At 37.8% G+C, this 13,318-nt stretch overlaps 3 protein-coding genes across 3 annotated transcripts; 2 read left to right on the forward strand and 1 right to left on the reverse strand.

The window, feature by feature from the left end:
* Positions 1 to 319: 319 nt before the first annotated feature.
* LOC116212990 (protein CHUP1, chloroplastic-like) lies at positions 320 to 2,754 on the forward strand. The gene is made up of 4 exons (XM_031547776.1): positions 320 to 631; positions 710 to 786; positions 891 to 1,448; positions 1,537 to 2,754. The coding sequence occupies exons 1-4, from the start codon at positions 526 to 528 to the stop codon at positions 1,849 to 1,851; spliced, it is 1,056 nt and encodes a 351-aa protein (XP_031403636.1). The 5' UTR covers positions 320 to 525; the 3' UTR covers positions 1,852 to 2,754.
* A 132-nt stretch (positions 2,755 to 2,886) lies between these two features.
* Positions 2,887 to 4,950, forward strand: LOC116212991 (oleosin 1). Its single transcript, XM_031547777.1, has 3 exons — positions 2,887 to 3,023; positions 3,786 to 4,215; positions 4,488 to 4,950. The coding sequence occupies exons 2-3, from the start codon at positions 3,860 to 3,862 to the stop codon at positions 4,636 to 4,638; spliced, it is 507 nt and encodes a 168-aa protein (XP_031403637.1). The 5' UTR covers positions 2,887 to 3,023; positions 3,786 to 3,859; the 3' UTR covers positions 4,639 to 4,950.
* A 5,566-nt stretch (positions 4,951 to 10,516) lies between these two features.
* Positions 10,517 to 11,518, reverse strand: LOC116212993. Its single transcript, XM_031547778.1, has one exon. It carries the CDS (start codon positions 11,430 to 11,432, stop codon positions 10,908 to 10,910), a length of 525 nt encoding a protein of 174 aa, XP_031403638.1. The 5' UTR covers positions 11,433 to 11,518; the 3' UTR covers positions 10,517 to 10,907.
* Positions 11,519 to 13,318: the final 1,800 nt, after the last annotated feature.

A 13,318-nucleotide genomic window follows, 5' to 3' on the forward strand; every position in this document is an offset into this window, starting at 1 on the left:
ATGTATGAATCGACATCTTGATAAATAATTTTATCATTTATAATTACAATCTTCGGGCTCAATTAGAAAGAGATCAATTTTTCTATCAATAAAAAAATCATATTTCATATTATATAACCTATTTTATTACTTTCCGTTCCATTTCGGCTTACCAAACATTATCTTAGACATCATTTGGAAAAGAGACGGTAAAAAATTTCATATATATATATATATATATATATACACGTGTATATGTGTTTGAACAGTATCTATATTTGTTTCTGTCATGTCTTTATATTGTGCTTCAACCAAATTCTTCCAAAGGCAGCATTAAATACTGCACCAGTCCTCAGTACACAGAAACTACCAAAAAAAAAAAAAAAACACATTCCAACCATTGATTGGTGATGAGATTCATGATGGCTTGATAAGATGATTGTGAGTGAACATTGTGAACTGAAACATCAGAAGAAGGAAAGGAAACGGCAGCTCTCCAATGGCTATACAATGTATACAACAGCACTTCATGAAGTGTAGTGTTTCATGATCATCCGGGCTAGCTTCTTTGTTGTTGCTTCCGTCGCAGCTCTTGCACTCTCGAGCATAAGCATTCGATCTCCAAGAAGACCAAAATCAATGGTCGATGGAGGTGAAATAGAGTACATTCTGTCTGACGTTTTTGTCGGGTTTGTTCCTGAGCTGACCGGTGGTACCTTAATAATCTCAGGCAATGGAAGTTCGAGCCATTGTGAGGAAGGAAGCGAAGAGAAGGAGAAACAGAAGGCAGAGAATCGTAAACCTCTGGTACACCGATCTTTTAACGCATGAAAAAGTCAATTTATTTCGTCAAAAAGATGTTTGATCGAAAATCTTTTTCTTTTTTCTTTTAATGTGATGAACATCTGTAGGATGAAGAAATCCAAGAAGAGAAACAAGTCAAGATCCTGAGTTTAACTAAGGAACTGAAGCGGAGGAAGATAGAACTTGAGTGCAGATTGTTTGAGCTGTATGGCCTGAAAGAAGAGTATTCCTACATTGCCCACCTGAGGAAAGAGCTGACAGTCAAAACAGCTGAGACCGATGGGCTTAATCTCGCCATTGATTCCATTCAGGCCGAAAACGAGAGACTCAAGGACGACATCAGAGAGGTTTTCTTGGCGGAGAAGCAACTCGAGGCTGCGCAGAAGAGAGCCAATGAATTGGAAGAAAAGTTGGTTTTCAATGCGAATCGATTGAAAGGTCAATTGGAGAAGCTTGAAGGGCAAGTCTCTCGTTTCCAGAAGAGTTCGAAGAGATGTGCTGATGATCCTGCAATTGAGAAGAAGCTCAGCAATTTTAGTCGGTTGGAGCTAGAGGTCTTGGAGATGAGAAGGAAGAACAAGGAATTAGAACTCGAAAAGCGGGAGCTTATGATAATGTTAAACGCTACTCACTCCCGAACTTCGAATCTTTCAAAAACTGCTGAGGTAGTTAAAACTTTAGCATCTTTTGAAACTAAGTACATTTTTTTTATTTCGGGCATAAAATAAAATGCCGTTCCTCGTGTTGCTGCAGAGTGAAGTTATGAGCAGGGTCGCAGCAGAGGCGAGCGCCTTAAGAAACTCGAACAAAGAATTATTGAAACAGGTTGAGAGGTTGCAGAAGCAAAGGTTCGGGATGGTGGAAGAGCTCGTTTACCAGCGGTGGCTCAACTGTTGCCTGAGGTTTGAGGTTCACCAAAAAAACCTGAAAAGAGACTTCAAGATGTACTGCCTTGGCGAGAACAACTCAAGCCTGCAATTGGGAGACGGCTCTACTTCTTCTCAGACGTCAGGCTCGGATAATACTTTCATTCCGAATTCTTCGGGGCAGCCAGAGCAGCATTTCTGAGAGGGCTAGTCTGGCTCACAAAGCAAAGAAATGGGGTAGAAGCAAGATCGATTCAAACAAGAGCAGTAGACTCATTCGGAGGTTTTCCACCTCGAAATTGCCATCGAAGATAATCACGCCGAAGAAGGGAGGAGACGCTGTGAATGCAAAAAAGGTTGGTTCAGTTTTTACTGATTCTCCAGAGAAGCCGAGGTTCCCGCGCCCGAGGAGAGTTTCATTCAATGCCATTGTCAGGAAACTCGAACCGGAATTTCAAGAAACAGTGAGCGAAGAAGAAATGGAATACGAGGAACCGGATTTGGATCAGACCGAGCAAGCTTCACTAACATACCCTACTGAAATCTTCTCAAGCGTTTTAATTAACGGAAAACGGGATGTAGTAGTACACCCTGCCATCCCGAGTTATCTGACCGAGAGTGTGATCACCGAGAAAGAGGCCGAAACTAGCAGTGAAGCCGAGGACCTGGATGCAAGAACTTCCAATGGCTTCTCTGATCAGAGCCAGAGGAGATCCGAAGTCCACATTGTCAAGTTGATAGCAGCCTTCTCTGCTCTCGTCTTCGTATTACTACTACTCTGTCTTCGACTCGTCGATTTTCGGGGTTCGAGAGCTTAGCTTATGTTCCCTCGAAAACAAATTTCTCGTGAAGAATGGTTTAAGTACTGACCAAGTATCATTACAATGTCATGTCTGGTTCGGACATTTCGTCTACCTTATTTAGTAAAAACATGTAATAACCTCTGTGCAAGAATCTAGGCCCCGCCTCGATTTCTCACCATTCCAAGTGTTTGATTTCGGACTCAAGCCATTTATTCTAATTCGAGACCGATCCGATCCTCGGGGCCTCAGAATGTCCATTCAATTGCTGGTGTTCGCTGAATAACTGACTGATCATTAGCCTATTTGATTGGGAGGGGAATTCGGACAAAGATCCGATCTAATTTGTCAAAATTCAATCACTGAAAATATATATTTAGCCCATAAAAACGTTAAAAAAAGAAAAAGAAAAAGAAAAAAGAAAGCCTACAAATGAAGAAATACTGAGAGTTTCACCATCGAAAAAGGTTACTGTCGCCACTGCCCACTGAGCAGAATCCTCTGTTCTTGTCTGAGGACACAAACTTCTTCTGTTCTGCTACAATCATTGACATTGATCCCCCGCCTCCCTCCTGTAAGATCCTCAGATGCAATCTCTTATGCTATTTTTCTTTTCTTTTTTATTATTAGTCCATTTAAGTTTTTTTTTTTTTGAGATTTTTCCTGAGTTTGGAATCATCTGCCTAATGTCTATTACAATTGAACCTGGGAGACAAAATCCTGGAGTTATAATAAAAAAATTTCATTGTAGTAAGTTCATGAATCTCCCTTCCAAAAAAAAAAAATCTACTTTTTTAGTAGGCACATTTTGATATTTAAGAATAGAATGTTCGAGTCGATGACAAGCTGGGATTACTATCAGCCAACAAGCTGAGCTCATACTAACACGAATCAATTGTTCGATTGATCATCATTTAATCTTTATATTCTTATACCTTCAAAGATCGCATAGTTTTTTCTTTTTTCATGAAATTACGAACTACCTTCTACCGATAAAATGAGATTAATTCTCTTTTCCAAACATCGTCAGCCTGATCCAACCTAAAATTCATCGATTGAGAACTCAATTTGGATTAACCCACATTGTTGTTATGCCCGAGCTAATTAACCAAAAAGAAAACCCTTTTAACAGTTTAATTAATCTTACAGATCCAAATTAATTATTTTTCTTGGGAATCGCTAAATTTTGTTAAGTTGCTTACATTGTTCCCACGCGTTGATATGCATGTCGCCTGATTCGGTATCTTCGACACGTCTGTCCCTAGAAACGTCTCATGTAATCTTTTGCTCATTGCTTCATTTTCACTCTATTTGTCTTTAAAACATCATTGCTTAGGTCGATCCTTTGTCCGTATACTCCTCTTCGTTCAGCAGCTAGGCAGCTCAGTCCAATATTGCTTCAAGTTTCCAATGGCCGAACGCCACTCCAGCCCTGGCCAGCAGCCAGGAGTTGGCCAGAAAGCACCGCAGTCTCGACCTGCCCAGGGCGGCGGTCCCGTCCTGCGCAAGTTCCACGAGCACGCCTCAAGCCCCACGCAGCTCATCGGCTTTCTCGCCCTCATCGTCTCCGGGGGCATCCTCCTCCTCCTCACTGGTCTCACTGCTACGGGGCTCGTGATGAGCCTCATCTTCTTCACCCCGCTGCTCATCATCTCGAGCCCGATCTGGTTCCCAGTTTGCACTGTCATCTTCATAGGAATCACCTGGACGTTGTCCATGTGCGGCTTCGGGGTTGCAGTCTTAGCTGGCGTGTCGTGGCTCTATAGGTATTGCAAGATTACGCCGTGGGCTTCCTTTAATTGTACAAATCAATATGTTCATGTTAGGCTTTACTCAAATCGTATGTGTTAGTGTTAATTTGACTACACCATTACTAGCATTTTTGGATCCTTTGCAATTGGCCATGACATGCAAATAATCCGGGCCGACCGGCATAGATTTAGTCTGGACTACACTTTCAGCTAGATTGATCCAAATCCTATTACAGTATCGTCTCCGAAGAAACCAACATATGCCATTGTTATGACTATTAATGTAGGTACTTCAAGGGTTTCAACCCGCCGGGCTCGGGCCAGGTTGACTATGCGAGGAACCGGATCTACGACACCGCGAGCCACATGAAGGACTATGCTAGAGAGTATGGTGGATACTTGCAAAGTAAGGCAAAGGACGCCGCTCCTGGCGCATGATGAGGTTCGACGCTGGGACGGTTTCTTCCGAGTCTGGCTGGTTTGTATCGAACTGAGCCAAAGGCATTTCGGGTTACTTTCCTCTCTCTAGAGCTATAAATTTTCTTTCCCTCACTTGTTGCTGTTATCTTGCCTCAAAAGTTTCCAGGTTTTCGAGATTTAATTAGCCCTTTTATTACTCATTATATGGAAAATCCACGTGCTGAACTTACGAGTTCATGCACACTGAAGAAGCACTACTGAACATCGTGTCATAAAGACAATAATCAGAGAAATGCGATAAAAAGATCGAATGACGTCTTTTTCCATCCAGTAATTCTGTGTTTACTGCATTTTCTAATGAGTTGGATGCGGAGTGTTTTTTTTTTTTTTTATTGGGTACGCTCTATGATACGGGAAAGCTCAATTAATTCCGATTAATTCAGTTCTAGATCAATTCATTTAATGGAAAGCTCTCTCTCAGCATGAATTTTCTTTATTTGACACAAAATTAGAACTTGAGATCTTATTAAAGGAAAAAGAGCGCCGAATCGCTCGAATGAATCCATGAACTCACATGGTTGGATGTCAAAGTTTTAAATTGAGGCTCCCTCGAATGTAGGGATGAGATCCGATGTATCTGAAGTTAATTAGGAAGCTAAATACAAAGCTGAATCGAAGTAGATGGATAAGACAAGGAAACCGTTGTTTAAAAAAATTACTATGCCAAACTTGGGCCTGGAATCAGTTCCGGGCCGGACCAGTGGGCATATATGGTCTGAATCGATCAATATGCTTAAAAGTCCGTGCACCTGGTCTGAATCGATCAACGCCTACGATGCCGTACACGAAGTTTTTCAATGATTTTATTTCATTATGTGACGTGAGAAATCATATTAATATGATGTGAAAATATGAACATAATCTGGTCTGAATCGATCAACGCCTACAAGGCCGTACACGAAGTTTTTCAATGATTTTATTAATAAAATCATTATGTGACATGAGAAATCATATTAATATAATGTGAAAATATGAACATGGTATGTTAACGGATGTATTAATAATTATCTCACTCGGTGGATTTATTTAAGTTTTCTCGTTCAAGATTAACTTTTAGGCGATCCTATTTTAGGATCGTATTTCATCCTGTAGCCATAAGATTTGTGTAAATGAAGCATGGTCTGTTAAGCGCATGGTAGATGGTCCTAAGAAGTATTATCTCATTTGGAAATTCACTAAAGTGAAAATTATATGTAACCTTTGGGGCGCGTACGAGTATATCACGTAATATTATGTTACAGATACATAAAAAGCTATCTTTGTGAATAGTAATTCTTTTTGTGATAGTTTTAAAAATTAAGATGAATCTTTATCCACGTGGTGTACTCATTATACATTAGACTTTGTCTCGGAGGCCGTCCGATCTTCCAATGGAAACAACAATAAGCTATCGGATAGGCAACCCTACCGGTGCACCGAGGGACGGTAATCCCAAAGTATAGCGATGTCTGGCCGCCTTCTGCCTGGGATGATTCGGATAGTTTTCCTCGAAACAATTTCATGAGATCTCTTAAATCTTTAATTTCTAAACTGTTGAACGTACAATTATAAGACAACAATTGATGTTCTAAATGAGAAAATGGCAATATTTCTATAGAGCACCAAACACAGATTCTTAATTAACTGCAGATATTGCACCCAAATAATAATCTTTATTATTTGTTGATAGTAGCGTAAGCAGAGATGCTTGCTAAAGACAGAGCCCCGTTAACAGCGGTGAGTTATAGCAAGTCAACGACAGCGACCATGTCTGACTCTGTCCTCTCCAAACCCTCCAAACCCTTTGAATTTGGCCTTTGACCTGGTCGTTTTCTAATTTTTTGAGTCATCGTTTTTGCCGCTGATATATTTTTGTCACCAATTAATTTCAAACGTTGGCATTTCGTCTATCATTTATACCCTTTCGTTAATTTCGGTGACGGAAAATTCATGAACGGCGTTACATTTTCAGTCACTGTTCCGTAACGGAATGGTATAAATGGTAGACGGAATGCCAACGTTTGGAGTTAATTGATGACAAAAATATGTTAAGAATAAAAACGGTGATTAATGAATAAATAGATGGCGACAGTAATAATCTACTCTAATTTTTTTATATAATATGTTTTGTCCTGTCAACTGAAAAATGCAAGTACGAGTCAACCGTTAGGCAGTGGCTTATAACTCACGAGGAAAGGCAAGACCAATTAAGAGAAGTTTCAGCTTCCATAAAAACCTTCATGTGGGGTGCCAAAGAAAGGAAAAACATTTATATGAGTGCCGCATAAATTTTAAATCTATGTAACTATTCTTTTCGAAAAAGAAACATGAAAAAAAAAAATAATTTTCAGATCAGAAATAAATTTTAATCTTTTATTATTTTTGGATGTGTTACATTTATAAATTTGAAATCTATGTGAAACTCATATAAATATTTCTCTCGAAGAAAGAAGACACCTAATAGGAAACTTCGGTCTTGTCTTGACGTAGGACTTCAACTTTTTCTTTCCCGGGGCTTTCACATCTTCCATTTATCGCCGCAACGTGCTGATACTCTTCTTTCTGATGATCTTGTTGGGTTTTCACTCCCGTTATTGTACATGTAATCTTTATTTAGACTTTTGGCCTCTTCATAAAACAAAAAAAAACAAAAAAAAAAAGAAAGAAGAAGAAGAAGCCCGATCTATCTAATTACTCCATTGGTCTGTCTTTTATTATTATTATTATTTTGGATTAAAGGGGATGGTTAGGGGATCTTCAAGGAATAGAGGATGGAAATAAATCGACAGAGGAAGTCTAAATATTATTTAGAATCAAACGCTGGACTTCTTGGTAAGAGATGAGATAATATTGCATGCCATCTACACCATATTTCTCATTATTTTATGCACTTATTTATTTGGGTGGGGAAATGTATATATGTATATAATTTCTGGAGAATTTTGAAACGTTCAAAGGAGGAAACCTAATTAACAAGTAATCGATTATTAATTATATGCAAATATATATACTGTCTATAATAATAGGGTGGTCATATGAACATCCTCATATCTATAGACAGTAATAAAATTTATAATTGAGAGTGGTTCAACAAATCATTGAGAATATAGACAAACATTAATCATGGATCTTATTCCTAACTTCTCTTCCCTAAGCAATTGCGAGGTAATTAACAGGGTTTGCTGAAGGATCGACACACACATATTATAAATTGATGGTATATATGCGTGCATATATATTATGGTTATTCATCTATAATGAGGAGGCGTCATATCATATCATATCATATCATATATGTAACTAATTGGAAGAAATCCAAAAAGCACGTGGCATTATATATATATATAGACATATATACGAGATAATACATGTGCACATACATGTCAATATATATCTATTTTATGTACATTTACACTACATTGATCGAGACCCGTGATTAATGCTTATATTCGAAGGATGAGGCAGACAAGATGCAAATGATAGCAAGCATGACTATAGAAAAGCATGCATATATAAGTTGATCACCGAACAAGAAAAGGGCATGAATTAAACGGCATGAATCTTACATGCATGTGCTCTTTTGAGGACGTGAGACGGAGCGATAACTATAGACTTAATAACTTATATCAAAGAAAAAAAAGTATAGAGATTTAATGCGATTTGAAGATAAACTTATTTTAGGTGTCATTTTCATGACCTAAAAGGACAAATTAATATATCACTTATTTGGTATGCTTCACTTGTGGAGGATTCAACTTGCGTTTATATATGTATATATATAAATCTATAAAATAAATTTTCTTCCACATATTTTCGCTCTGGAACAGAATCCACTTATCCTTTTAATTTCCCAGACCAAGTCAAAATCTTACTTTACAGTAGTTGATACTTCTTTTAATTATTAATCTTCTTTTATTTTCATTAAATAAAGAAGTTTCAAATAACAGTTGTGTGTATATGTATATATATGTGCTATATATATATATAGCACAACCATGTGAGAACCGGTCCTTCCGTATTATGGCAAATCTTTAATAATATATAATTGATACAAGATAAAGCTACTGGCGAAACTCCTTCCAACTTTAGCAATTATGTCTTTGATATTTCATTTATCTTAAGTCGAGCTTCGTCGGATCAACCTCGATTTAGGCACCTATAATCATTTTTAACTGATGGGGTGGAGTTTAATAATACAACATCACGATGTTATGTAGTCTGATCACAATATTTATTTTAAATTTTTGCAATACTAACCACTAAGATTTTGCAAAGACTGCTAAGAGTTGCTTCCTGAAAAAGAAAAAGGAAACTTGTGGTGGTTTATTTAGGGTGCGTTTGGATTCAGAGTTGAGTTGAGTTGAGTTTTGGTTTTAATTGGTTTGTAATGATTATATTGTTGAATTATGAGAAAAAATGTAAAAAAGTAATAAATAATTGAGAGAAAGTAATGATTAGGTAATGATTGTGTTGTTGAATTGTAAAAAAGTAGTGAATAATTGAGAGAATTTAATATTAAAAATTGAATTGAATGGTTAAAAAAATTTAAAATATAAAAAAAATAATGATTGTTATGTTGAATTGAAAATAAGTGGAGTTGAGTTGAGTTGAGTTGAAATTTTTTTAAAAAACAAACACTATTAATTTCCTTTTCTTTAGGCAGTTTCAAATTTTTCGTTTACGAAGGAGGCCTACAGCTTAGTACGATGAAAGAGAAATTCTAAATAACTAATAAAGGAGCACGATTACTAAATGAGCACGGATGGTTTCACTAAGTATCAAACCCGCGACCTCTACCGTTAGGTCCAACGGCGAGGACGTACGTCACTGCGTTATACCCCTTTTTTATTGTGGCTTCCACTAATTAGTGCAATATTATTTTTACTTATCTTGTTTGTTGATATTTCCTCTCAAACTAACCACGAGGTGCAACATATATATATATATATATATATATATAGGTGGCAAACTTACTGTCTATGAACGAATTTTACCTCAAACGAATTTAAGGTAGAAACTTGGATGGAAATTAATCAAACTAATAATCAAAAGGGGTAACACGGTTAGCAAATTGAGCTGTCAATGAGTGATTTTTTTTTTCAATTTGTATTATGATATTTGAAAACTCAATAGGTCCCGATTAATCAAATCGAGTCTTGTGAGTGGATTGTACTTCTTGTATAGCGTTGAAACTCACTTGTAGACAGAATTATGACTCCTGTATGGTTCATTTGTGACAGAAGCACCTCATGTCGTCACTGAAAAGCTTTTACCTTGCTAGGTGGACAAACTCCGAATTATGACTCCTTATATTTTTGGTTGAATAGTTATTTCTGTAATTAAATTTGCAATGAAACTAATTCAGTAAGGAATTAATGTGAATGCCCGTCTAAAATTTAGGAGTGTCGATATAACAATTTGCGGTGTTGGTTCTTAAATTTTATTCCAATTACAAGAATGATTCATCGGCTTAGTAAAAGAATAAGAAAGAGAGATCAAATCGCGATGTTTTCGGTAATTAGATCAGATATCAATTTGACGCGGTGGGCTTATATAGGCACGGGAAACGCTCACCGTGACCGATCATAGATACCAGTAAGAACAAATTTCAAAGAGAGAGCATAAAAAAGACGAAAAAAAAAAACAGAAATTTGGATTATACTAATACGAAACGGAAAAATATAATTCCGAGTCCAACATATAATCTATCTATGCAAAACTTATCCTCGGGGACTCTGTTTCCTATCTGAGACCTTTTGTACAAAAAGAGGAACTTATGAACTAACCATGCATCTTGGTTTAAGCGATTCAACGCTTAATCTGTTTAAATAAGATTTTGGGTTCGAATCTTAGTAAATGAAGAAAATTCATGCTGTGATATCTTTAACCTTAATAATTCGATTCTGCTCGACTGAATTAATTGAAGTCTAATTAGACTTTCGAATACTAGAGTTGACACTGAAAAGAAAAGAAGACGTTATGATCACGAATTCCCCAATTTCCAACGACCTAAACTTGCACATATCTCGTCTGATTACAACATCCGAAAACACACAAAATTTCCGTCAGTTTTTGGGTTTGACCGCATGACTGCGTCCGTCCGTCCATCCTATGTAACATTGATCAATATCACAACATGAACAGTCAAGTGACACTGAATAGTATTAATAGGAACGGATTTCTGCCTGCATAACTATCGCCATTGACAGAATCGACAGAATATTTAAACCTTCTACTGAAGTCACTACCTAGCAATTCCGGCGGGCGAGATATCCCGGCATCGGGCTGGCGCGAGGCGAGCGGATGGGGAGCTCATTGAGCTTCCTCCCGTTCTCGTCATAGTAGATCACACCGGAGAAATCCAACGGCTGGCACTTGTCCCCCATCAGTATCGCTCTCTGCCACACCCCACCATCCCCGAAATCCTCGTCCTCGTCCTCGTCCTCCTTGGCTCCGGCACCCTTCTTCCGGCCATGGACGAATTTGATCGCCTTGTTGCTCATGTTCGTGAACAGCTCCTTCGGGCGGCGCGTGAAGGGTGATCTCGGGGTGGCAGGCGACTTGACAGGCTCGACTACCTGCGACGCATCATAGTAGTAAAACCGATGCTTGCTGTTCTTGTGGTTGAGGTGGGGCCTGAGTTTTTTCGAGACTTGGGTGGCCTTCTTGGTGAGGATGGCCAGGAGGGCTGAGACCGAGAGCAGGATGGCCGGCACCGACCGCCTCGGTGAGGCCGGGCCATCCTCCGGAGGAGAAGGCAGCGCGTGGACCATGGTATGGGCTGTGATAGAGGTGATGGTGGCGTTGTGTGAAAGTAGAGAAGATTTTGTGGCGGGCGAGAGGGAATCATGAGCGGAGCGAATATATAAATGTGGGGGAAGAGCGAATTTAGGTGACCGGTGATAAACGGTGTTGCCCCGGGTTGACGGTTGACTCCTAATTCATTTTCCTGCCATAATTAACTTTTTTCATTTCTCTTTTTGGTAATGAAAAATCTTCCTTTTTGGTAATAAATTTAATGGTGGGGATAGAGGATATTTAGTGGATCACATAATGTGTCCCTAATAATCCACGCGTGTTGGTTCATACGATTTGGATATGTTTTTCTTAAATAAAATTTTGGATTCAAACTTTATAAATAAATAAAATTCACGATTGGAATAGTTTATCTTCGATGGTTGATATGGCTCGAACCTGTCGGGATCACCGAACTTTTGAAAACCATATGATTAAAAAAAAAAAGCCTCCATACTCTCAATCTTTTGCTCTTCGAAGATGAAGAGGGCGTTTGCTTCCTCTGCCTCGCTTATGCGCATTGTCTTTTTTTTTTTTGGTTCTTTTTTCAATTTCGCTTGTGGGCTTGGTCCCCGTATTTCACTCAGAAAAAAAATAAATTTGAGCCCTAGCGAGTCCCAAATGGTTCATTTGTATGTATATTCTCTTCTCATGATTATAGATTGATGTCAGTTGATCCATCATTTAAGCTGATTTAATAGCTCCTAGCTAGATGATAGCTGATAGTTTTCAGGTGATTGCGAGAACTCTTTTCAATACTATGTTATGATTGATGATTTATTAAATAGATATCATAACTTTGATGAAGAAGTTCCTAGTGAGTGCTGGATTTGCGAGCAAGATTAGGACAAGGTTCCACGTGCAGTTATGCATAATCACCCGAAGTAAAGGAGATATTGCAGCAAATAAATAAATAATAAAAGGAGCTATTATATAGCGGCATATGCGTCGCCTAAGGATTAACAAGGCGTTTAGTATGATGTTTGGATTACTATAAATTTGATTTTAAATTCCTTAGACCCACCAGATTATCTTGTTTGGTTAAGCAAATCAATGGTAATCTAAAAGCTCAAAGTAATTCACTTCTAATTTTGACTCAGCTGGCAATATACTTTGCCAGCAGATGGGTGACTATCTTAGATTACCAATAAGATTACAAGTAATGTAACATTACTAATAAATATCAAATACGAAAACATAACATTATTAGCAATTTTAAAAGTAAAACTTTATTTTAATGGGAATCTAAATTAACTGTCTTATATGGTAAAACACTAAATGCCATATCAAGATGTTTTGGATTTCATTCTCACCAATAGAATATTCAAACTCCCTTTTTCTATATTTATTAGATCCATGAATATATTTTATATAATTATAATTGAAAAAGAAAAAATAAATCCTTTTTATTTGTAGACAAATTCAAATTTCCCCCAACCATGTAATATTTAAGGGAAAAGTATAAACCCCTTACAGTTTGGAGTCAGGACAAATTGCACATTATGTTTTTGTTAGGGACAATTAGTTCCTCTTGTGGTGTACTTCGTTAGAATAGAGGGGTTGCAACATTTTTTTTTTCATTTTTAGTCATCAATTTTTAATCTTTTAATCATTTTGGTTTAAAATCTATTTTCTTTTATCATTCATATCCTCAACTTTTCATTTTTTTTATTTTATTCCTAGAAAGAAAATCAAAAGGGAATGAGGAGTTGGGGCCGCCAATCGGCATCCCCGACCCCTCACCGAGGTCGTCGGCATCCTCCTTGGATATTAGTGACCTCGGTGGAGAGGACGAGGTCTCTGATTGGTAGTCCAACCTCTGAATCGATTCGGGGGCTCCAAGTCGAAGTTCTCAATTGATTCG

The sequence above is a fragment of the Punica granatum genome, chromosome 7 (genome assembly GCF_007655135.1).
Source record: "Punica granatum isolate Tunisia-2019 chromosome 7, ASM765513v2, whole genome shotgun sequence".
NCBI classification, from domain to species: Eukaryota; Viridiplantae; Streptophyta; class Magnoliopsida; order Myrtales; family Lythraceae; genus Punica; species Punica granatum.